Source organism: Mesocricetus auratus, unplaced genomic scaffold (assembly GCF_017639785.1).
Source record: "Mesocricetus auratus isolate SY011 unplaced genomic scaffold, BCM_Maur_2.0 Super-Scaffold_15014, whole genome shotgun sequence".
Lineage (NCBI taxonomy): Eukaryota > Metazoa > Chordata > Mammalia > Rodentia > Cricetidae > Mesocricetus > Mesocricetus auratus.
The window spans coordinates 78,837,193-78,861,697 of NW_024429186.1; the positions used below are offsets into that span (position 1 = coordinate 78,837,193).

The 24,505-nt window shown below is 42.2% G+C and overlaps 1 protein-coding gene across 6 annotated transcripts in view; it reads right to left on the reverse strand.

Moving 5' to 3' along the window:
* Crppa (CDP-L-ribitol pyrophosphorylase A) overlaps positions 1-24,505 on the reverse strand; it is a 267,060-nt gene that overhangs the window by 242,107 nt on the left and 448 nt on the right. Inside the window, exons 1-2 of one of the 6 annotated variants that reach the window (XM_040743231.1) lie at positions 21,319-22,075; positions 12,123-12,399 (exon numbers count right to left, since the gene is read on the reverse strand). In XM_040743231.1, coding sequence (XP_040599165.1) covers positions 12,123-12,399; positions 21,319-21,554 — 513 coding nt within the window. In that variant the 5' untranslated portion in view covers positions 21,555-22,075. Of the gene's footprint in view, positions 1-12,122; positions 12,400-21,085; positions 21,159-21,318; positions 22,076-24,505 lie in introns of those variants that run through there. The other 5 variants (XM_005076215.4, XM_013117804.3, XM_021230697.2 and 2 more) reach the window with 5 other exon arrangements.

A 24,505-nucleotide genomic window follows, 5' to 3' on the forward strand; every position in this document is an offset into this window, starting at 1 on the left:
CAAGGACCCAGAAAAGTAAATCTCATTTGTAAAATAAATGAATTGTGATATTAGAGTAATGATTATGAATGAAGTCATAACTGTACATACTTACATGAAATAATTTCCCTAAATACAATGTTCAAAAAAGTAAAAATAGATGCAAAACAGAAGTCATGCATACGTAACCAATAATTATCTTAGGCATGCCTGTGACATAACTAAAGCCAGGGAATGACAAAATTCAGATTATGTTTATCAACTGAGTAGAATAGGAGATTGAGTGAACTTGGGGAAGAAAACAATTTCAAAATCAATGGTAAGCTTGTCATACTAGATGTATTAGTGTCCAATGTACTCTATATAATGTCAACGCATGCAGAACAATTTCAAAACTGAGTAGTAAGATCCCTTCTCTCTTGACTATTGAATACCAGCTCCCTGGGAGCAGAATTCACCCACGTTTTAACTAGCACTAGGGTGGAACATTAGTTTCAAAGGTTGCCCTACACAAGATTCTTAAAAAGGAATCCCTAATGAAGGCTTCTGCTTCTGCCATCACTCATGACCCATCTGAGAGTAGCCCACGCAGCATCAAGATGCTAATGCCGCAGCCTCCACTCACGGGTGTGTCTGTTCACACGCCTCTGTACAGATCCACATGTTCCATGAATCCTTGTTTATGTGATGTTTTCTGTTACGGAAGTGTCATAAATATGACACAAACATGGACACAGTCGGTTCCCTCTAAAACATGAGCTCTGGGAAGCTTGTTTGATAAAGCATCATCCCCATGTTACCAAATATGCCTAGGATTTGGCCTAATGAGCTCCAAACGGAACACAACAGTGTGGTGCTGCTGCCTCTCATCTGTTAAAGTATTCACCTATGTACCTGCATGACAGTCCCACAAAATGCAGAAAATCAAACACCACCTCGACCTGCCATTTTTAATAACAGTATTCAAGTTGGGCATGGTGGTACCTGTGATTCCAGCACCCAGGAGTCAGGTAGATCACTGAGTTTAAAGCCAGCCTGAGCTATACAGGAAAGCCCTATCCTTAACAAGCTAAGACACAAAACAAAACAAAACAAAAATGCATTTACTTTATGAGCCATCTGTAGAGTAGTACTAACACACACACTCCTCCGCTGGTACCTACATGGCCCTAGTGTGCTTTCTGTTGCTGTGACAAACACCAAAAGCAAAGGCAACTTTAAGAGGTTAAGGATGTGTTTCATCTTACACTTTATATTCTATCATGAAGAGAAACCAGAGTAGAAACCCAAGGCAGGAATCTGGAGACAAGAACTGAAACAGAAGCCATGGAGGAAATCTGCTTACTGGCTTGTGCTCCATGAATTGCTTAGCTTACTTTTTAAGTGATTTTTTTAAAGATTATCACATAACTACATCATTTCCTCCTTCCCTTTCCTCCCTCCAAAACCTCACTTATACACTCACCTACTTGTGCCCTTTCAAGTCATAGCCTCCTCTGCTTTCATTGCTGGTAATACGCATGTGCACCTGTGCCTATATACATTATTTTTATATGTACCCCAGGATCATCTGCCTGGAGTTGTATATATAGTAGTCTGTGTCCTCCCATATCTATGATCAATCAAGAAATGCCTGGCAGACTTGTCTACAGAATTCACGTGACAGGTGACGATCTAATTTCTAATAGAGACCAACTAGGTAGAGGCACTTTCTTGTATGAGATTCCCTCTTCTGAGATGACCCTAGCTTATGACAAGTTAATAAGCATACACATTGTAGGTAATTAGACAATGCACAATAGAAATGCCTCTCCTGGATGGACACAAGCCTCCTGAGACTTTGAACTACCAAGCAAAGTAGCAGCAGAATCCGTGAATACACGGCATCGGCAGCTGTTCCCTCTGAAAACACAGCACTGGGGGTCTTCGGGCTGAGGAGTGGCTCTGTATGTGGCTGTAATGCTTAGAAGTTATAAAGGACAACAGACAGAAGAAGAAAGAACGTGACACAGTACATCTATAAGGCCATCTACCCCTCAAAGTGGCTGCAAGAATCCACATCTATCTACCCCTCGAAGTGGCTGCAATAATCCAGAGAAAGATTCGTTTTGCAGCTGAGGAGAAGGATGACTTGTGGAGGATGAAGTTGAAGGAAAAGCTCCAGTGGAGAAACCTGCATGAGCTATTTTTCTCAAAATACACAAAAATCAAGCTGCAACGAAAAAGTCGTACACCCGTCAGACCAAAACAAGGGGAAATCCTAAAACAAGATCCTAGAACTTGGTGATGGTTCACTTTCACTGTCAACTTGATAGAATTTAGAATCACCATGGAAACATACCTCTGTTGTGTTTACAGAAAGGTTTAAGAGGTGTGTGTATGAGAGAAGACAGGGACAGAGACTAAATTACATGTGCAACAAAAGCCATAAGGTAAACTCCATGTCACTGGCTAGATTTAATTCCTGGAAAGAAAATATCCGCCGTCATTCTAGCATTACCAAACATTGCATTGGTGTGCTAATCAACCTTATTTCACTGAATCACTAGATAGAATCGCCCATTCTCGGGACATAACTTCTCCCAACCTCAACGGAAGGCAAACCACAGGACAGATATACGAAGGTGGTTTAAAATCGAGCCATACAAAAGGTATGGGAGCAGTAAGGAACTTCTGCAGCGTGATCAAACACAGGATTTCATCTGTGCGATGGAGTGGTTCAGCTTTTAAAACTCACTATTTTACAAAAGAATCACTTCACTAGCTCTGGACTCAAAGCCGCACAAAAATTGTTCTTCTGCAACAATATGGGACCCAGTCATCCACGAAGGATCAGTATGACACTTAGACACAAATACATCAGATACACACGTACAATCACCCTGATCACAATCAAATACAAGTAATTAGTCACATTAATTCTGCTTAATAGTCAAATTTTCAAATGCAGAATAAATCACTGCCGAATGATTTTTCTACCTCTGCACCAAGATACATGCCCCAGAATCCATGGCTTTGGGTTGGACGCTAACAAATACTTTTCCTTATAATCACAAATGAAGCTAAGAGGATTGCCACAGGACCATGAATCACTGCTAAATATAGCCATATTGCATAAGCCCAAGATTACACAGATACAGCCCTACCAATGTCTCCAGTTACACAGATGTCATTGTCTCCAAAGAAACAACATAAGTAACTCATTTTCAATTAAATACTAGTTAAAATGAGAATGATAAAATATTTCTTCCTATACAAAAATGATGTCTATGTAAAACTTTGGTGTTGAGTGGGTTTTTTTTCATAACAATCTGAATCTACTTAAGGTGGTTTTCTTAACCTAGTCAACAGAAAATCATCCAGAGCACGTAAAAGTTCCCATTATTTAAAATCACTCATTAATTTAATACAATCGGTCCTTTGAATAAAGGTTAGTCATTTGTTAAAGAGTTTTTAAAAAGTTGAAGAATAGCAAAACTAGTTATTTTGTTGAAGAATAAAGGTAAACACATATTACAATACTTTGGATTATTATGTTCTCCACCGCTTTGTGACTTCCACATTAGTGATCAAGAAGCAAATATGAAGGCAGCTAACCATTCTACAGCTTATGAGCCCACTCCTGTAGCAAAGAATTGCATTAGGTAGGAAGTCAGAGTTGAGTAACTCTGTGCAACAGAATTTAAACAGTGAAAGAAACAGCCTGCTCACAAGTGAAAAATTCATGTTTTAAAACACTTGGCACTCGACCCAATATAGGCAACAAGAGCATGGAGTTTTGCTCTATGGGGTTAAGAAGAAAGGTGACCTACGACCCAGACAGTGAAACCTCTTACACGAACACAATTTCATTAGCTACACAGGCAAAAGTCAGTGAGAGATCTATATCTACACTGTTCTCTCACAGAAACTTGGCAGTTTCTGGGGGGGCAGAGGAGGACAGAAACCCTGCAGAGCAGCAATGAGGCCAAGTGTCAGGGAGAGAGGAGGGACGAAGGGCGCATGTTTCATTCCTCGGCGGCTCCCACCACAGTCCAGTCAGGTCCAGACCACAGTCCAGTCAGGTCCAGACAACCCCTTAACTCCATCTCCACCCCAGCGGCCTAGACAGGCCTTCGTTGTCTGTCACATGGACTATTACAGGAGTTTTCTATTTCTGTTTGTCTAATTCTCCACCTCTAAACTACCTGCCACACCATTGAAAAGTCATTTTCCTGACATCTACATGTGATTGTATTAATCAGCGTCGGAAGGGGCCAGGGTAAGTATCAATGCCCTGACCACCATTATCAACTTCAAGGTCAACTCTAGGAGGGTTAAAATATTCCAACACTTACCTAAGGCCACGGTTAAGGAAAAAAGACAAATTCAAGGCCCTCCGCTGGGCTGGATACTGAGTACAGAAGATTTTGAATTCAGAGGACCTGAGCATAGGAGATTTGGGAGATCTCAGTATGTTAGTGGGAGCTCCTGTCTGTATACAAATGTGTTATCAACACAGAAGGAAAATGCTTTTTTTCCAAAGGTTAGCTGTGACATGAGAAAAGGCAGAGAGTGTAAGAACAGAGAATACATGTTGTCAGTCGCTCTCAATTAGGGGAGGACCTGAATATAAGGGGCAGAGTAAGGGATTCTCCTAGGTCTTCACAATGCCCTGTACTCTCTAGTGTAGTGATGCTTTCGAGGATCTGTGCACGGTTTGCTGAGCTCTGTCTGCGCTGCCTCTAGCTGTGGTAGACACCATCAGTAACCACTAGGACCTTGACACTGGTGATCTTGTAGTGGTTCACAAGTGGCTCTGTGACATCTATTTAGATGAGTCCAAGAACAGTAAATGAGGAGAGTAGAACACCTGAGGCCAGCTCAGAACCCACTGACACTTCTAGTGCCCAGTCTGAATGTCAAATGGTGACACATGAATCTTGCTACTACGTGTTATTCTCAGAGAGAACGCTGGGTACCTGAGAAGCCCTCAGAGGCCTTGCAGAGCCCCCGTGAAGCAGTCACCCTAACTGCCTTCAGCCTAACAGTTCCAAGCCAGCCCCTTCTCTCCCAAGGTGCAAACCTTTGTCTTTGACCTTCCAGGGACAAAATAGTTTAGATTGCTGTGGTAGTTTGAACAAAAGTGGTCCACATAGGCTAACAGGAAGCGGTACCATTAGGAAGAGTAGCCTTGTAGGAGTAGGTGTATCCTTATCGAAGGAAGTGTCTCAGAGGGGATAGGGTTTGAGGTTTCAAGTGCTCAGACCAGGCTTGGAGTCACTTTCTCTGCCTGCTGCCAGCAGGTCAGGATGTAGAACTCTCAGCTCCTTCGCCAGCATCATGTCTGCTGGCACATCGCCATGCTTTCCTCCATGACAACAATGAACTAAACCTCTGAACCTGGAAGCCAGCCTCAATTAAATGCTTTCTTCACCAGAGTTTCCATGGCTATGGTGTCTCTTCACAACAAAAGAATACTGAGTAAGATAATTGTATATTCCTAGATGTGAAATCAAGTTTTTCCACATATACCTCTGCCTTTATACATTTAATGGAGCATCCAAAAGCAAGCAAACAAAAAAGAAATCATGATTATACCACAAAAATGTGAATTTTACTTTAAATTTTATGAAGAAATCAAAAATATAGGCATGATTTAGCTTTCTCAGAGATCGGTAGATTATTGAAACAAAAATAGTTAGTTTAGATAGAAGTTTGTCTATCTTGTTGATTTTCTCGGAAAAACTAACTCTTTGTTACATCGATTCTTTGTATTGTTTTCTTTGTTTCAACTTTATTGATTTCAGCCCTCAATTTGATTATTTCCCGGCATCTACTCCTCCTGGGTAAATTTGCTTCTTTTTGTTCTAGAGCTTTCACTTGTGCTGTTAATTCTCTAGTGTTACTATTCTCCAGTTTCTTCATATGAGCACTTAGTGCTATGAATTTTCCTCTTACCACTGCTTTCAAAGTGTCCCATAGGTTTGGATATGTTGTGTCTTCGTTTCCATTGAATTCTAGGAAGTCTTTAATTCCTTTCTTTCTTTCTTTCTTTCTTGACCCAGGAATGGTGCAATTGCACATTGTTGGATTTCCCATGAGTTTGTAGGGATTCTGCAATTTGTGTTGTTGTTGAATTCTAACTTTAAAGCATGGTGTTCTGATAAGACAATGGGGTTATTCCAATTTTTTTTGTACCTATTGATGTTTGCTATCCTGCCAAGTATGTGGTCGATTTTAGAGAAGGTCCCATGTGGCACTGAGAAGAAGGTATACTTTTGGTGTTTGGATGGAATGTTCTATAGATTTCTGTTAAACCCAATTGGGTCATAACTTCTGTTAGTTCCTTTGCTTCTTTGTTAAGTTTCTGTCTGGTGGTCCTGTCTAGTAGTAAGAGTGGGGTGTTGAAGTCTCCTACTATAAATGTGTGAAATATTATATGTGATTTGTGTTTTAGTAATGTTTCCTTTATGAACGTGGACGCCCTTGTATTTGGGGTATAGATGTTCAGGGAGGATGTGGAGAGAAGGGGAATACTCCTCTACTACTGGAGGGAGTGCCAACTTGTACAGTCACTTTGGAAATCAGTATGGAGATTCCTCAAGAAAATGGGAGTCAGTCTACCACAAGATCCAGCAATTCCACTCTTAGGCATATACCCAAACATACACATTCATACAACAAGGACATCTGTTCCACTATGTTCATAGCAGCATTATTTGTAAAAGCCAGAACCTGGAAGCAACTTAGATGCCCCTCAACTGAAGAGTAGATAGAGAGAATGTGGTACATTTACACAATGGAGTACTACTCAAGCTGGAAACAAACAAACAATGGAATCTTGAAATTTGCAGACAAATTGATGGCACTAGAAGAAACCATCCTGAGTGAGGTAACCCAGTCACAAAAAGACAAGCATGGTAGGTACTCACTCATATATGGATCTTAGGCATGAAACAGGGGAGTGCCAGCCTACAATCCCACAGCCAGAGAGTCTGAGAAACAGGGAGGACCCTAAGAAAGATATGCATGGTACCCCAGAGAAGAGGATCAGGACAGAATCTTCTGAAGGGATTGGGGGCACGGGGGGGAAGCGGTGGCAAGGAGGGGTGAAGAAGCTGGGAGAAAGACAGAGGGAGAAGAGGAGGGGAGAGAAGGACATGCGGGAGCAGTAAGGTTGAGTAGGGGGAAGAATAGAGGAGAGTGGGATGAGAGATACCATAATAGAAGGAGCCATTATAGGTTTGAGGAGAGATCTGGCACTAGTGAAGTGTCCAGAGGATGACACCAACTGGCAACCTAACCAATAGTGGAGAGGCTACCTTAAATGCCCTTTCCTATAAAGTGATTGACGACTACCTTGTATGCCATCCTAGAGCCTTCATCCAGTGGCTGATGGAAGCAGAAGCAGACACCCACAGCTAAACACTGAACTGAACTCCTGGAAATCAGTTGCAGAGAGGGAGGAGTGATGAGCAAAGAGGTTAAGACGAGGCTGGTGAAACCCACAGAGACAGCTGACATGAACAAGGGAAGGCCAGCATGTGATTGATCCAGACTCCCTGAACGTGGGTATCAGTGAGGAGGCCTCGGCATTCTTTGGGGACTCAGGAAATAGATCAGCATTGATCCCTATCATCCAGATGAATGGGAGCCCATTCCACGTGGAGGGATGGTGCCTCCCCCGGACACATGGGGAGGGCCTAGGCCCTGCCAAGGACGATATGACAGACTTTTGAGATCCCTCATGAAGGGCCTCCCCCTCCTTGGAGAGTGGAGTGGGGATTGGGTGAGGGCTTAGGGGAGGGTTGAATGGGGGCAGGAGAGGAGGAGAGGGAGAGAGCTGGGATTGACATGTGAAGCAAATTTGTTTCTAATTGAAATTTTTAAAAAATGCTGGTGAAATAAAAATAAATAAATAAACTGGAAAAAAAAGAAAGAAATCCTCTTTAGTGTCTCATATTGCTTTCAGTCTCTAACATTGCCTTCTAAGAAATCCTTGTTGCTATTCACCTCAACGTCTTAACTGTAGAACCTTAAGATTACTTCCCATTTACAAAAAGATAGAGATTCCTATTTTTGTCAAAATGGCAGTAAGATTTTCTTTTAAAACCACTGCAATTTTAAAAAACAAAACCAGTAAATACAAGTCAGAATTTTACAAAAAGACTTTCAGAAATATGACTGAACTCATGACAAAATTTCCTAGAAGTACCAAAGACAATAGCTGAAAACAAAGGAAATAAGATTATGAAGAATGCTTTGGGGCTTACAAGGATATTTAACTTGTACAGTCAACAAAGAATGATAACTAACATCTGGAGCCTGTACCACTTAGTTAGGATGAGGCTCTCACACAGAGGACACAGCCCTCATTTAAAAAGGAGAACACCCAAGTCAAAGAAGCCCGCAAGCAAGATTGTCTTGGCTTTAGACCTATACAGCACGGGCAGCTGCTCCTGAAAAAGTCTAATGACCAGCTTGACATATGTGGAAGAATAGTTTGATTTAATGTTGCCAAGGATCTACAAAACCGCAAGGCAAGAATGAATACAATGCTGGTCCAAGTTGGTAATGTGCTTGGAATCGCTGGCAGAAAGAACATAAATCCAAGCCTCAGAAATGCACCCTCTCCCGCGTCCATGGGATTCTCCCTGATAAAGTCCTGCCAAACAAGAGCAGAACTTGTTCCTTGACATCTGGTGCAGCTCAGACTATAAGGCAAAGGAAGAAACAAACCACAGGCAAAAGTGAACAGAAAGGAAAAGTTGGAGCGCTACCAAGAAGCACAATTAGCTGCAGTGTATAGATGGTTTAAATATTAAAGGACAAAACGTAAAACCCAAACCAGAAGAGGACTAATCACAATTGAAAATGGACTAGAAGGAACTGGAAAATATTATATGGATTCCTAACCAGGAGATTAGACACAGCTAAAAAAAAGTGAAGGAAACAGAAACCAGATCACCTAGGACTCCACACCCAGAAAACACGGAAACAGGAAAGAAAAGCTGGACATGATGATGGAATAAAAGGACACAGCATGCATGCACACAAGGAAAAGGAAAACATGGGCACGTAGGAAATATGGGGGACAATAACCAGAGACAACGGTTCAGAATTTTCTAGAATGAAGATATGAGTCCAATTTCATAAAGGACAATAACCCCAAAGGAAAGGGGAAAGGCAGCTCATATCCAGACAGTTTCTACAAACTGAACAACTGTGAGGGAAAATACATAAACACATTTTTGAAGGCAGCTTACTTTCAAAGGAATAATAGCAATTTACTTGCTAGTGTTTAATTTTTAAGTGATGTGTCAGTGTGGACTTGTGGACATAAGTATAAGCACCTACAGAGGCCAAAAGAGAGCATTAGATCTCCTGAAGCCTGAGTTACAAGTGCTGTGAACCACAAGACATGAACACCGGGATATGAACTTAAGTCCTCGGCAAGAGTAAAACGCGCCCCTTTTTCCCAACTTTTATCCTTCTCTCATACACTACATTCCAACCACAGTTTTCCCTCTCTCCAGAACGCCAAGGTCCTGCCCCCACATCTCCATTTCCCTTCAGAAACAGGAACAGGCCTCCCAGGGCATCCATAGAACATGTCCTAACAAGTTACAGTAAGACTGGGAAGAAACCCTCATATCAAGGCTGGATGAGGCAACCCATTAACCATCTCTTCATCTCCATGGGAAAACAATTTTAACAGTCTAATTTTATTTCACAGACTTATCAAAAGCAGAAGAAAACAGGAAAAACTGATGTAATTTATTTTAAAATTAATGGAAAAATTCACTGAGCATTTTATACCCAAGTTAACATTAAAAGAGACAGAGAGAGAATTCTGTAAGAATCTAGCCACTGGCCCTAGAGAGGCCAACTTTCCTCCACGCGGAACTTGAGAATGTAACCACACTGAGGGAACCGTGTGCTGGTGACACTCCACGCTTCTCTATGCAGCCAAGCTAATTCTCAGTCGCTTGGTGTAGCCCATCTCCGTTGACAGTTTTTAAACTAAAATGGAATGTAGGCAGTGGTTCCAGCTGAGTGCCCGTGACTGGGCTTCCTTCACAGTTTGTAGACAGGTTAAAACAATGGCAACGTTTGCCACCTTTTGACTGAATCCAACTGCTCTTATCTCAACTACACTTGCTTCTTCACGATTACAAGTCTAAGTTGGCAAGGAGCATCATTTGCATGTAACCGGGGTTACTGTGGCAGTATTATAGGCACTGCCAGCCCATTATGGAAACTTTGGACAGGATTGCATCAGTGGAAAACCTGTTCCTTAGAGCAGACCCACCCACACTACCAAAAATTCGCCTTTAAGCTCTTCACCCTAAAGCTTGCAGGTAACTAGAGCAATGCTCAATAAACTTTGCCTATAAACACACAAATATGTTCTATCTAGTGGGGCCTGGGCGACTCCTCCATGAAAATCCAGTTTTGTCTGTCTTTTAGTTCATCTAAGAACTGATTTTTATGCATAGAAGGTTGTGTTTCTCTGGATTTAAATTTGAACCAACTGTAACATCCAGCTAATCATTAATAAACTGAGGAAAATCCTTAATACACATACCCATATGAAACTCATGATTTTTACCATTCATGAAAAGCATCCTTTCCCATCCATAAAACCAAGGCAATGTCTCCAAATGAAACCATATTTCCTATGTTTTTTTCTAAAAATTAATGCCATAAAACCTTGGTTTTGAATTATGCTTTTAAATGTAATTAGAAAGGTCCAAATTTCATTGAAAATACAAGGTGTTGATTTTAAGATATATATGTGATTGACTTTTAAATGTAAGAAAATGGAAGTTTAATAAGAATTGCCACAAACACTTGTCAGTGAAAAACAACAGAGCTCTCACCTCAAAAGGAATAAGAGATCATTTATTCTGGACCCAAATTTGAGTGACCATAGCCTGGGAACACAGATTTAGGTTACGCTAAATTTCATGTCCCGATGTGGAAGCAGTTTCATGAAGTTTTTATAGTAACAAACTCACACACATGTTATAAATTACACCAATTAAACTCCTTGGCTCATCAAGTTGGACATCGGGGGTACCCTTACTTTAATCTGTCATTGGTTCCCTATCTGGGGTGAGTAGACATGTGTTCATGTCTCCCCGTGAATAGTGTCACACTACCGTGTCTCAAATTTAGGATGCAAACTTGTGCCAGGTAGGAGGCCAGGGCAGTCCATGGGACCTCTAACCGTGGAGTCAGTGTTCATTCCTAGAGCACAAATGGACTTTGGGAGCCCAATCCCTATGGAGGGATACTATTGCAGCCCAGATACAGGAAGGAGGGCCAAGCCCCTCCCCCAAATGATGTGACAGACTTTGGTGGTCCCCTGTGGAGGATCTCACTATCCTTGGGGAGTGTGTGGGGGTGGGTTGGGCGATTCAGTAGGGGGCATGGGAGGATGGGAGGGAGAGGGAATGGGGGGATGGATATGTAAATAAGAGTGCTTCTAAAAGAAAAAAACCTTTCAAGTAAATAAAAACATTACAAACCAAAAAAAAACCAGACCCAAAGTCTATATACAGCTTAGTGAAATGATATACAGTTAGAATTGGCATTGAAATAGAAACTGTATATTACATTTGACATTTTCAGTATTGAATATATTTGATATACTCATCCACCACCAAAAACAAAGAATTCAGAACAGAATCAGAACCAGAAAAATAATTAGTTTTATATCCTCTTTCATAACTCACGTTCATTACCTACAATAGCAGGAAGAAATAAACCTCATTTTCTCTAGCCAGTTATATATGTGTATATATATATATATATACATACATACATACATATATACATGTTGGTAGAGTACAGCATGAAAAGAAAAAGAAAAGCTAACTACCTGTGAGGGGATAAGGAAGGGTTAAATGAGTGTCATAGGCATATATTCTAATGGCATCATTAGTGTATCCTCCAGTCGCTCAGGTCACAATACGATAAATGACATGACCAAAAGAACATTCAAGTCCCACAGTCCACAGTGCTATGACAGCCTTAAAGAAAGGGCTTATGGTCACTGTACCCACGTAGACAGTCAAACACATTTCTATCAAAATTCAGCCAATAAACCATACTCCATTGATCACCCCTTATCCATCCTCAGTGTCGGCACTCACCCCATGTTCATTGGCTGCTATGACAACTCTCAGGAGAATATCTTCATCAACAAAAGGTCTCACCGCATCATGGATAATCACAACTTCTGGCTTAGTGAGTTTGCCGTCTGGCTGGTCCTCTGCTAGAGCTTTCAGGCCATTGAAAATTGACCTGTGGCGTGTGGCTCCGGCCTCAGCTAGTGAGACGCGCTTATGCCCATACCTCTGGATGATGTTTCTCATTTCTTCCATGTTCTCCCTTGTCACTGCCACAACAATGTCTTTTATCCAGCATACTCTACAAAGAAAGCATGTGTGCATTTAATAAGCAGGTTATAAAGCTAATAAAAGAAAACTAAGTTCCAGTACAAATATGTATCTATCAACCTACATTGGGAGATTATAGTGGAAAGCTCAGTTGTCATGTGTCTTGATCAGGTCTGGGAATAAGTAAGCACGTCACACTATCAATCCAGGTGATTTTTCACACTATATGTATCTTACATAGATAGCATGGTACATAAAGTATTAGATACATTAGATTTTTTACTTCATTTAAATTTGAACAAAATGTATATCTATAAAATGTCTGAGAAAACACACAAAAGAATATACTTTTAAATTTATATTATTCCTATTATTTTCTCCCACAGTGGGGTAATAACAACACAAAATACTATTGAGTTCTACCCTTGACTGTCTCAAGATGTCCGACAAGCTGTAACCAACCACTCAAACAGGAAAACTGTCTGACTTCACACACCTCCCCCAGACTGACTACCTCTGGAATCAGAAACTTTAACAGGATTGTGGATACTAGTGCCAGTCAACAAGTGGCAATGGGGACCTGCACGTTTCAATGGCCCCAAACCAGAAAATGCCTCTGGCCCACAGTGTCAATTCTGAGTTAAAAAAAAAATCACTTAAATTTTCTAACAGTCTATATGTTAACTACAAAAAATTAATTGAAAATAATAAAAATTAAATAGAATTATAAGCTAATAAAACCCTATACATCCATGCTAGAATAGGTAAGTCCTAAAAACGTATCAAGAATCAAAATTATAGATAACAAGAAAAGCACTTAACATGTATTACGCACTTCTCATTTTTAATTTGTATGATATTCATGTAATACCTCTACACCATCTCTGGCAGAGGTATGTGGAATTTTCCTTTACACTCTGTGAATATGTGAAACTATGGTTGGTTTGATAAACAAGCTGACTGGCCAATAGCTGAACAGGATGAAGCTAGGCGGGAAAGCTGAGCTGAGAATGAGGGGAGGAGGAAGGGAGGAGTCAGACAGTGTTGACAGGAGGCACGTGACAGAATGTACATTAATAGAAATGGGTAATTTAAGTCCTAAGGGCTAATAAGCCTGAGCTACTGGCCAAGTATTTATAATTTATATTAAGTCTCTTGTGTTTATTTGAAAATGACTGCTAGGACTCAGAAAAACACAGAAGTATTTTTCAGAAGACATTTGTATGATATGTCTTATATGATAAATAAAATATACTTCTATAATTTATGTAATAGATTCATATAGTATTTTTCCTATCTTTCATAGTATAGAAATATATACCTCTGTATTTCTATTTTATTTGAAATGAATAAAGATTGGAAAATGCCACTTTTTTCATTGGCAATACAATATTCCTTAATTTTGGTTTGAGGCTTTTTTTTGTTTTGGTTTGGTTTGGTTTGATTTGATTTGTTTAATTCACCTTCTGGAGTATGGGCCCCATAGCAACATATATCTCTCTTGCTATATACAAATTGCTTATCAAAGCATTTACTGAATGAATAAATTGCCCATAGTATAATATCTTACAACACTTTTGGTTTGGTTTCCTTGATTTTAACCTTAGATCCTAAGTAAGAGGTTCTCAATCACTTTTATATTTTATCAGACATTTCAAAATGACTTAGTCTGGAGTGATATTAATATGGAAGGAATCCACAGCTTTTCATTTTCTGTGGAAACACAAATAAAATCTCTTTTCCAAAGTAACATATTCTTATACTTAAATTTTGAAGTCAAAGCATTTTTAAAATATATCAGTTGGATTAATTCAGCAGCATTTATATTCAAGTATATTTTAGCAGTTGTTTTTCCTTCCTTAGCAATTGAACAATTCAAAGCAACACAATAGCATACAGTATCCAGACTCTGTGTATTTTGCATCTTTATGTGGCTTATTTATTTGTTTATTTATTACTATTACTCTATTTCTTTTATTTTTTCCTTTTATGAGACAAGGTTTCTCCGTTTACTTATGCCTGTCCTGGAATTCACTCCATACACCAAGCTGGCCTTGAAATCACAGAGAACCCCTTGCCTCTGCCTGAGTGTCTTTCGCTTAATACCAGTACCTGGTTTCTTTAACAATCCTAGAAGTTGAGGTACCCATTTTCAATTCACCCTCATAAATCATTCCTGCTGGCCAGCCTCTGAGGGCGATCTCTCAGGGTCTTCTTTCTTTCCTGATCTCACTAGGCCACGAGCAAGTCTAATGTATTGGGAAAAAGCTTGGAGATTTAAATGAAAGACAAGACGTTCTGGCTGTTTGTGCTAAGAGAATGCATGCATGCATGTGTGTGTGTGTCTTTATTGCAAGGAGGGAGCAGCCTTATATACAGACTTACAGCAAACTGCTAAAACCCCAGGTGTAAGAGTTTATGTTTTCATAATTAGAGGTTGATACCAGTGGGGCAAAGTCAGGGATGTAAGACAGACTAGAAAACAGGATACACCTGTGGTTATTGGCTGACAAGCAACTCACAGAGACCCCATGGGAGCTGGAGCCCAACAACATTCCAATCCAGGAAACCTCCTTGGATTACAAAGCTCGGTGCAATCCCCTACCTTGCACTTTCAAAGGATGCATGCCCAAAGATTATTAAGCAGCATGCTGTGGCCAGTAAGGTTTTATCTCCTTCACTAGGCAGCAGGCTCTCGGAAAGACTACATCCCAGAACTTGGAACATATTTCAATACTATTAGTTCTAGAAACAGCTAAAAATGTAGAATCTTTGCTAGCGTCTGTGGGCTGTGTTGAGAATTTGTATACACTATCTCAATACCCAGCTATTTGGGATAAATTGCTATGGTCTTGATTTTACCGTTGAGGACACAGAGATAATGACCTGCCCACAACCACACCAATAGAAAATGAAGTGATGGGGCTAAACCCAAACTGACTTTGGAGCTTACACGCTTAACCCATAAAAATATACCAACACTGTCTCAGAGGAAAGTGTGACATCTAAGAGAGGAAAAGGTCATTCTGGACCATTCTGGACCATTACTGTTACTGGGGCTGGAACATGTGGTATTGCTACTTTTACAGTTAGACATTCAATTTCCTGTAATTTCTAATAACTCCAACAAAGGAAAGTTTACCTTCATCCGTGTATTTACTGGGACATTCAACAAATGTCAACCAAGCATCTAGGACAGAACCTTTACTATGCCCTATGTTAACATACCATATATTAATATTTTCTAACTGAACAAAGTTAGTTACTTAACTTAAAGACAATGCTTAAATAATTAGATAAAACTATTTTAAAAGCATTAAATTAAGGCTTTTAAGAAATTATTAAGACAGGGTGAGGTGGTGCACATCTTTACTCCCAGCACTCAGAAGGCAAAGGCGGGATGATCTACATAATATGCATATAAGTTTGAGGCCAGTCTGGTCTACAAAGAGAGTTCAAGGACAGCCAGGGCTACAAGGATAAACTCTAATTATCTAATGTGGTCCCATGTTAGCCTCTACATTAAATAGAAGTAATTACAGTAAATATCAACTTACATCAGTGGCAGACTTTTTTTTTGTAAAGCAAGAGATTAATTTGATTCCTAAACTGTTTACCTTTGTTTCTTTCCATTTTAGTTAAATTCTGAAAGAATCCAGAAGAAAAATGAAAGGGAAACACATAACAAATAAGAATTCAAATATTCGTTCAATGACTTCTTCTATTTAGAATAAACTAGATGTAAACAGTCATGGATAGCTAAATCTGTAGCTTTAGACCATTCTCAGGCAACTGTATGAGCTTCATTCAATGTAGGAGTGTCTTGCCTGCATACGTGTATGCGCACTCGTGCATGCAGTCCAGTGAGACTAGAAGACCGTGAGCTGTCTTGTGGGCGCTGGCAACAGAACCGGGTCCTCTGAAAGATCAATAAGTGCGCTTAACCACTAAACCATCTTTTTCTAGCCCTAATTTTACTAGGTTGAATTTATAGTAGGCCTGGGTTTGTTTTCTTTTATGGGGGATTGCTGTTATTGAGATGGTGTCCAGTACAGACTGCCCTGGAATGCACAACCAACACCAAGCTGGTCTTAAACCCTTGCATCAGTCTCCTGACTGACAGATTTATAAGTCACTATACCCAGCTTTAAAATGTTTCAAACCACTGTTCTTCAAAGTGTGCATATTTGAGTAACTGTTACATCCTATTAAGTTAAATTTAGTATCATTGGGATTAGGTTAAACAGAAATGAGAATAGAATGTATAGCACGAAATAGGAAAAAGTACCTCAAAAAAAGTAGTAGAAAACATTATTTCATGCCGCTCAAGAAGTAGTAAGTTTAGTATGCTATTTTGTTCAATAATCAAGGATATACCCAGGACCTACAAGTTTTTGTAAGTGCTGTTTGTATTTCAAAGGATTTATTCACATTCTTTTCAAGTCATAGAATTAATTTTTAATTCTGTAAGAGACTTTTAATAATGCAAAAATCACGAGACTATAAAAGGCCTTAAGTACCTCACACAGTGCATGCTGAATAAATACTTGCTGAATAGAAGCATCTGGTCTACCTCTGAGCTGGAAACAAGTCCACACCAAACCCCGGCAGCCCAATTCTATCAAATCCTCATGACTATTTCCTTCCAAGCACATTCCATAACAAATATAAACCTAGCCCCAAGCTCCATAACACCTACAGACATTTTGAGGAGGAAATATAATGTCTTAGAAGTTATTTTCTCCTGGAATAACAAATGTTACAAGCATTCTCTGCTCAGATGGTTTAATAAAACTGGTTGAAAACAGAGCATGTACACCAATTCTTATTTTAAAAAACTGGAGAAAATCAAGCCCTGTTAACACCTACAAAAGACTCTTACCCAGGCTACAGAAATCTGGCCTTAAAGGGACAGGTGGCAGCTGATGTTTTCTAAGGCGACTGTCTTTATGGAAACTTGACTCTGAGTGGCATTGTAGCCACTGTCCACAGATTCCCACCTCTTCATACCCACTTTGATGATTTAGGGAAGAATACTGAGTTAGTGAGGCAGGTGGGCTGCTAATCCCTTAGCAAGCCCTCTAAACTACAGCTCAGCTCTGTGAGTCTCAGAGCTGCTGTTCTTGGCCTGGTTTTGAAGGCGTCTCAAAGGGAAAGCAACACAGAGCTCTGATTGTGTAACCTGTGCAAACTACAACAGCTTTATTCTTCCCTTCACTTGGACATGACCTTCTTAATTAATCAATAATTAATTAGTTATACATTAATTATATTACCATTCAACTAAAAGTATCTTAAGCACCTTTCTTTTTCGTAATCAATATTATCTGGGACCAATACTGCCCCATAAATATTTCTCACATATTCTCTCTCTCATTCTTAGGATCTCGGTTTAACTCATGGAATTCTCATCTGTCCTGCTCAGAAGAATTTTCAGTGGTTTAAGCGAATGTTACAGTGCTTAGCTGTGAATCTCTGATTTTGCTTCCATCAGCTACTGGATGAAGGCTCTAAGATGGCATATAAGGTAGTTATCAATCTCATTATGGGGCAAGGGCATTTAAGGTAGCCTCTCCACTATTGCTGAGATTCTTAGTTGGGGGTCATCCTTGTGAATTCCTGGACATTTCCCTAGTGCCAGGTTTCTTGTTAAGCCTATAAAAGCTCCCTCTATTAAGGCATCGCTTTCCCTGTTCTACTTCTCTGTTCTTCTCCCAACTCAACCTTCCTGATGCCTCAAGTTCTCCTCCCACCTTCGCTTAACCCCTCCTCTCTCCCCTCTGTCCCTCCCTTCTCCCCCCATGCTCCCAATTTACTCAAAAGATCTTGTCCCTTTCCCCTTCTCCGAGGGTTCATGTATGTCTCTCTTAGGGTCCTCCTTGTTTCTTAGCTTCTCTGAGGTTGTGCATTGTAGGCTGGTTATCCTTTGCTCTATGTCTAATACCCACTCATGAGTGAGTACATTCCATGCTTGTCTTTCTGGTTCTGGGTTGCCTCACTCAGGAATCTAGATGCAGAGAGAGAGGAATAATGAGCAAAGGGGTCAAGACAGTGCTGGGGAAACCCACAGAAACAGCTGACCTGAACAAGTGGGAGCTCATGGACTCCAGACTAACAGTTGGGGAACCTGCATAAGACTGAACTAAGCCCCCTGAATGTGGGTGTCAGTCGGGGGATGCTTAAGCAGTATATAGGGCCACTGGCAATGGAACCAGTGCATTCCCTATGGAGTGACACTCTCTGCCATACACAGGGTAGGGCCCAAGTCCTGCCCCAAGTGATACAACAGACTTTGATGATCCCCCATGGGAGGCCTCACCCTCCCTGAGGAGTGGATTGGGGTGGGATGGGCAGATGGTGGGGGGAATGGGAGGGTGGGAGGGAAAGGGAACTGGAATTGGTATGTAAAAAAATTTTTAATTTAAATAAAACAACATTGTAGACCAGAAAGATTGTGTGTGTGATTGATATCAGAAGCCAAATTATAATGTTTTGATAAACATGAACCATATCAAGGAACAAGTTCTCTTATGCAGGGTCTTCCACCTAAGAGGACTCAAGAAACCTCCAAGTTTTAATAGGGCAAGTAAGGTTAAAGCAGACCTGTCAGGGCAGCCCAGCCCCACACATCTAAATAAGTATGGCTTAGGTTTGCTTCATTTATTTGCTCTTGTGTTGTCATATGCTTGTCTTTTTTTAAAGCAACTCCACACTAACCAAAATTTTCTTTCCTTAAGTATTTGAAACCAGGAATCGGGTTGCTGGTAAGAATCTTTATTTCTGTGGATCCCTAGTCACCAACCCCACATTTTGTATCTTAACAACGATTTAAAAAGAGAGAAAGGAGGGAAGGAAGGAAGGAAGGAAGAAAGGAAGAAAGAAAGAAAGAAAGAAAGAAAGAAAGAAAGAAAGAAAGAAAGAAAGAGGCCTTGACTCCTCTGTGAACCAGCCAGCTGCAGATTTCTCCCAGCTGGCTTCAGCCCCTGCCAAGGTCTTAAACATCCCCAGGTATTGATAAAGCTGTTATCCAGCAAATAAAAGAAACTGGCCCCAGTCCTGAGCTAAAGTTCACCAAGCTGTCAACTCCATCCTGTAACCCCCTCCTGTCAAGAGAGCATCATCCTGCCTCTCCTCAGTCAGGAGAGTGAGCAGAGGCATCCTGGCTGCTCCTCAGATTCCACACTGTGATATCTACCGATTCCTTCTGTGACATTTCAACCAGCCCCATTGAAAACAGGGTCACTTCATTGTGGGAACTACTGTACTGTTGCTCTGTGGGCCTGTCAGTCAGTGACTATGAGGGACAAAACAATTTCCAACTTCAGATCCAGAAAGAACATTCTAAATAGTAATATGTAAGTCAATGAACAGAACTGAGCCTCCTAACAGAACTTAATGCCCCTGACAAAAATCCTTTTGTCACGTGGCTTCTTAAAGAAAATTTCTTCATAGAAACTCACCTCACAAAGCAATAGTCACATGAGGGACTAAGATTCTTGATCTCAGTTCCTTGCTAACCAAATGAGAAAGTAATCAAAGTGCCCTGAGCTATAACCTGTTATAATTTATTCCAATTTCCCTGGTAGGCTATAAGGATTTCAAACTGCTATAATCAATTAAGTAAAAATAGAAAACAAGTGTTCTTTTGCCGTATTTTCCACAATATTTTATAGTATTTATATTTTATATTATATTCCATAATATTTTTCAAACCCTTTCCAAACGCTTTTTTTCATTAAAAGATTTAATTTTTAATGCTCACCTATCTCAGGCTACCACGGTACATGCAAAAAAGCAAATCAATACAAAGCATTTCCCATGTAAAGAGATGTTAAATAGAAAAAACAAGTGCCTCCATGTAACTACCAAGCAAAGATTCTTCTGCTCGTGTCCATTGCGGGCCACCCCATTGCCTGCAAGGATGCCATGTCCATTGCAGGCCAGTCAATTGCCGGCATGGATGCCGTGGTGCCAGCCTGTCTGCGGATCTAACTCTGTAGGTGTGTGGTATTGTCAGGATAGCTGTACGAAGCAAGCTCCATACTATCCACAGGATGGTGGTAACTGGGGTAGTAACTGGAATCGTTTCCAGGGCGGACTGAATTTCAGATGTAACCACCGGCCTGATTACATTAATCAAGTATGATTACAGCCCCTTACACTTGCATTTGCCAAATGCCAATAATCAGAAAGCAAACCAATCTCATGAGCAATTTCTCTGTCCCTCTGACTTTCTGCAGTGTGTTGGGGAACTGGAGCGAGGGTTGCTCTTCGGAACAAAATGACAAGGACATGGTGCTTTCTTTCCACCGAAGTCTCCTGTAAAGGTTGCCGATGCTAAACGACGCTCTCTATCTGGAAACGCAGCCAGTTCGCTGCAGTGCAGGGTTTAAGGCATCGCACAGGTCTCCATCTGACTTCGGAAGCTAAGACCTGGCAGAACTAGAGAGCTCTGTAATGCCTTCGACTCCGAACCCGAGAGTCTCCCCTGGGCCCCATCACATCAGAAGGGCAACAACACTTCCCTTCTTCTCATCCCCCCGCGTCCTCGGGGCCTTCCTGACGGGTCTGGAACCAGTAACCCCAGCGTCTTTTTCTAGGGTGTCTTGGCCTGAGTCTCGCGCCCGCCCCCCAATCCCTTCCCGCTACTGAACCGCTGAAACGGACTCTGAAACCCTCCCTTCCGCCTGGCACGGTTCAGTCTCGCAGAAACAAACCTGCCAGCCCAGGAAGCTGGACGTGCGCCCGGCACCGTGGGGCGCGCGCGTGCGCCGCAGCGGTGCGCGCCGGGCACTCAGAGCCGCTCTTCCCCCCGGGAGCCCCTGGGGCGGCGCGGGCCCCGCGAGTCCCTGTGTCCCCCGTGCCCCGCGCACTCCGCGCCCCAGGCCCGCTGCCCCCCGCGCTGCTGCCGCTCGGGGTGGCCGGGGCTCCGGGGGGGCAGCGCAGTTACCTTTCCAGGGCCTGCAGGGTGTAGCTGATGAGCGGCCTCCCCAGCACACGGCAGAACTGCTTCGGGGTGCGGACGCCCATCCTCTCCCCGCAGCCCCCGGCCGGCAGCACGGCGGCCACGGCTGCGGGCCGACTCCCCGGCTCGGCCCCGGACGCCGGAAGCGCTGCGCCCGCGCTCGGCGAGGCGCTCACGCAAGGCCCCGGCTCGGCAGGCCTGCTGCGCGGCCCGGGCTCCATGGCGCTGAGCCACGCGGTGCAGCCGGGAGCTGAAGGAGAGCCTGTCGCCAGCGCCGGCCCGGGGCCGTGATCCCGGGTCGGGGTGGACGGGGAGCGGCGCTCGGAGGACTCGGGGAGCGTGGGTGGCCCCAGGTGGCGATCCCTGCGGGCGGGAGCTGCCGAGCCAGTCTTCTCCACCGCCCGCCCGGGCCCAGCGCCCCAGGCAGCGCGCTGCTCTTCCTGCTCTCCCCTCTCTCTGCCTCCGGGCAGGGAGGCTGCGATGGCAGCCCTGTCACGGTTTAGGGTCACACAGCTATGCACCACATAGTCACGGTCCCCATTCTAGATTAAGTGGGAAAGATCTGTGTTCAAGTGACAGTCCGAGGCCCACATGTGTGCGCCTCAGTTATACGAGTTTCCTTTATCCGCGTAGAAGCGCTGATTCTACCAAGCAGTCAGGTGAAATTTACGGGGGGAAAAGTCTAGAATCCAGACTGCAAGGTTGATTTCTGGACCTGCCTTCACGTCGTAACCACCAAGCAGAGTGTCCCTGAACCCAGTAAACCACGCTCAGAATTGTGGGACTTGACTGGTCTCCTGGGCAGCCAAGGCTGTGGGATGGTTTCAAAGTCCCACAGGTGATCCTGTTGGGCAAGTACGTTTTTGTTTAGACCAGAGGCTGACAGCAATCACAGTAATTGCTGAACAGTCAGCACTCATCTCATGCTAACAGAAAAAACCCTAGTGGTCATTTTCATTGACAGGGGAAACAAAAGCTAAGTAGCTTGTGTAAGGCTGCCCAGCCAATGGCCAGGCAGCCATAAATCCTTGCTTTAGAGGTGCAACCAGCCTTGAGGATTCCAGGCCTGATTCTCATCTCGCCCTGTTTAGTACTGTTTCTGGAAAGTGTTGATGAAATACAATGGAGTGCAAACACTATTGTATTCAGAATCTGAAACATAAAAGTCATGAGAGCAAAGCCTAGCTGTGCTTTTGGTTTGGGTTGCATGCCCAGCTTCAGGAATGTCTAATACTTACTTAATGAACCGCTGATTGATTAATGACAAAGTAGTATATGGCATTACTCGACCATATATATTATCAATCTTCACCCATCAATAGCTAAATTAGATTCAGAGACATGTTGAGCATTGAAATTATCCAGTTACAATATTAAATCTCATTATTTTTATCCACGTTGCCAATTGAAAGCATACAAAAATAAATTCTCTGCTCTTGTCCTCCTTTGTCTACTATTCTCAAGCACTTTCTTTTGCTGCTTTCATTGTGGCTAATGGACAGCTTCTGTGTTAACTGAAGTTCATCCAGCTCTTGACCCTGAGATGAGAAGAAAGCTCTGTAATGGACATATTTGTGCTTGAAGAAAGGGGAGGGGATCGGGGGAGGGACAGGCTGAGAGACAGGCAGAGAGAAAGGGGGTGCAGAGACCGAGTCGAGCAGAGAGATCTTTGTCAGGGGGTTAGGTGTTTGAAGTTTGCTCACAGGTGACACTAGAGAAAGCTTCAACACAGCGTTTGTTACTTACAGATCCTGGAGAGGAGAGTGGTGCCCATGAGTCCCAATAGCAAGACCAGACAGGAGAACACTTGCTCGGCAGGGAGAGACCACTCAGCAGGGAAATTATCAGGAAAACTGCCTCTATAAAACTATGACTTTTGGCCGGGTGGGAGGCAGAGGCAGGCAGGTCTCTGTGAGTTCGACATCAGACTGGTCTACAAGAGCTAGTTCCAGGATAACCTTCAAAGCCACAGAGAAACATGCAAACATGCAAACCCTCTTTATCAAGGCCATATTCACAGTTGTGCAGACACAGAATCAGACTAGCTGTCGGAGAGGAGAATGAAATGTGGTGCATTCACAACAGGATGTGTGGCCGTAAAGAGGAAGGACATCCCTGCCTCAACTTGGTGTGCCCAACTTTGTTGACTCCCCATGGAAGGTCTTACCACCTCTGAGGAGTAGAAGGGGCAGGGGGAAGGCGAGGGAGACAGAAGGAACAGGGGTTGGTATGTAAAATGAATAAATTTAAAAAGAGAAGAAGGACATCGTGTCATGTCCTTCGCCCAGAGTAGAGAGTAGAGAGATCGTCATTTAAATCGTCAGATGTTTTCTCTCATGTGGGGAAGAATGAAGAGTGGAAAGAGTTCAATGGGGAACAGAGGGACATAAGGTAGTAGAGAGGGTGGGTCTGATTAAACACAATATATATTCGAGTATGAAAACCTCACAGAGAAACCTGTTCATTTTTATCATTTAAAAAGGAGGAGATTGCTTTACCACAACAAATTATAGTGAGAAAGTTACAGCATTCGTTACAGTTTATTCTTAAAGAAAATGCAGTAATTTTGATCCTGTCACTAAGAATCCTTAGATCTCCTATGCTGTGTATAAACAATATTTAGCAGGTCAACTGGTAGTGAGAAAAAGGGCAGTATGCAATGTCTTATGCATATTGTAGAGACATAAGCAATAGATTCCATTCACGTGTACTAATAGTAACAGATATAGTTCCCCATTTTACAGGAACTAACCATCATCTAAGAATATCAATGTGTTGGGGAAATACCTTGATGAATGTGAGCTCAGGCGGAGCAAATTCCAATCCTCAGTGCCCATGTAAAAAGAGGAGCAGAGACATTCCAGATCACTGGTGAGGCGACCTAGCCAAGTGAGCCTCAAGCTCATGTAGAGGCCCTACCTGTATCAAGGCAATAAGGAAGAGACCAGGAAAGGCAAAAAATACTGTCTTCCTCTGGCCTCCTTATATTCATACATATGTACTTACCTCCACTCAGACATGTGTTCACCACACGCACATACACTGTAGAACAAGTGGAAGACATGATATCAGGAATGGAAGACAAAATAGACAAATTGAGAAACTGACAAAGATACAAATAAGGAAGTCTGAGTACAGCAGACACGTTGTGGAATATTAGTTAAAAGTGTAT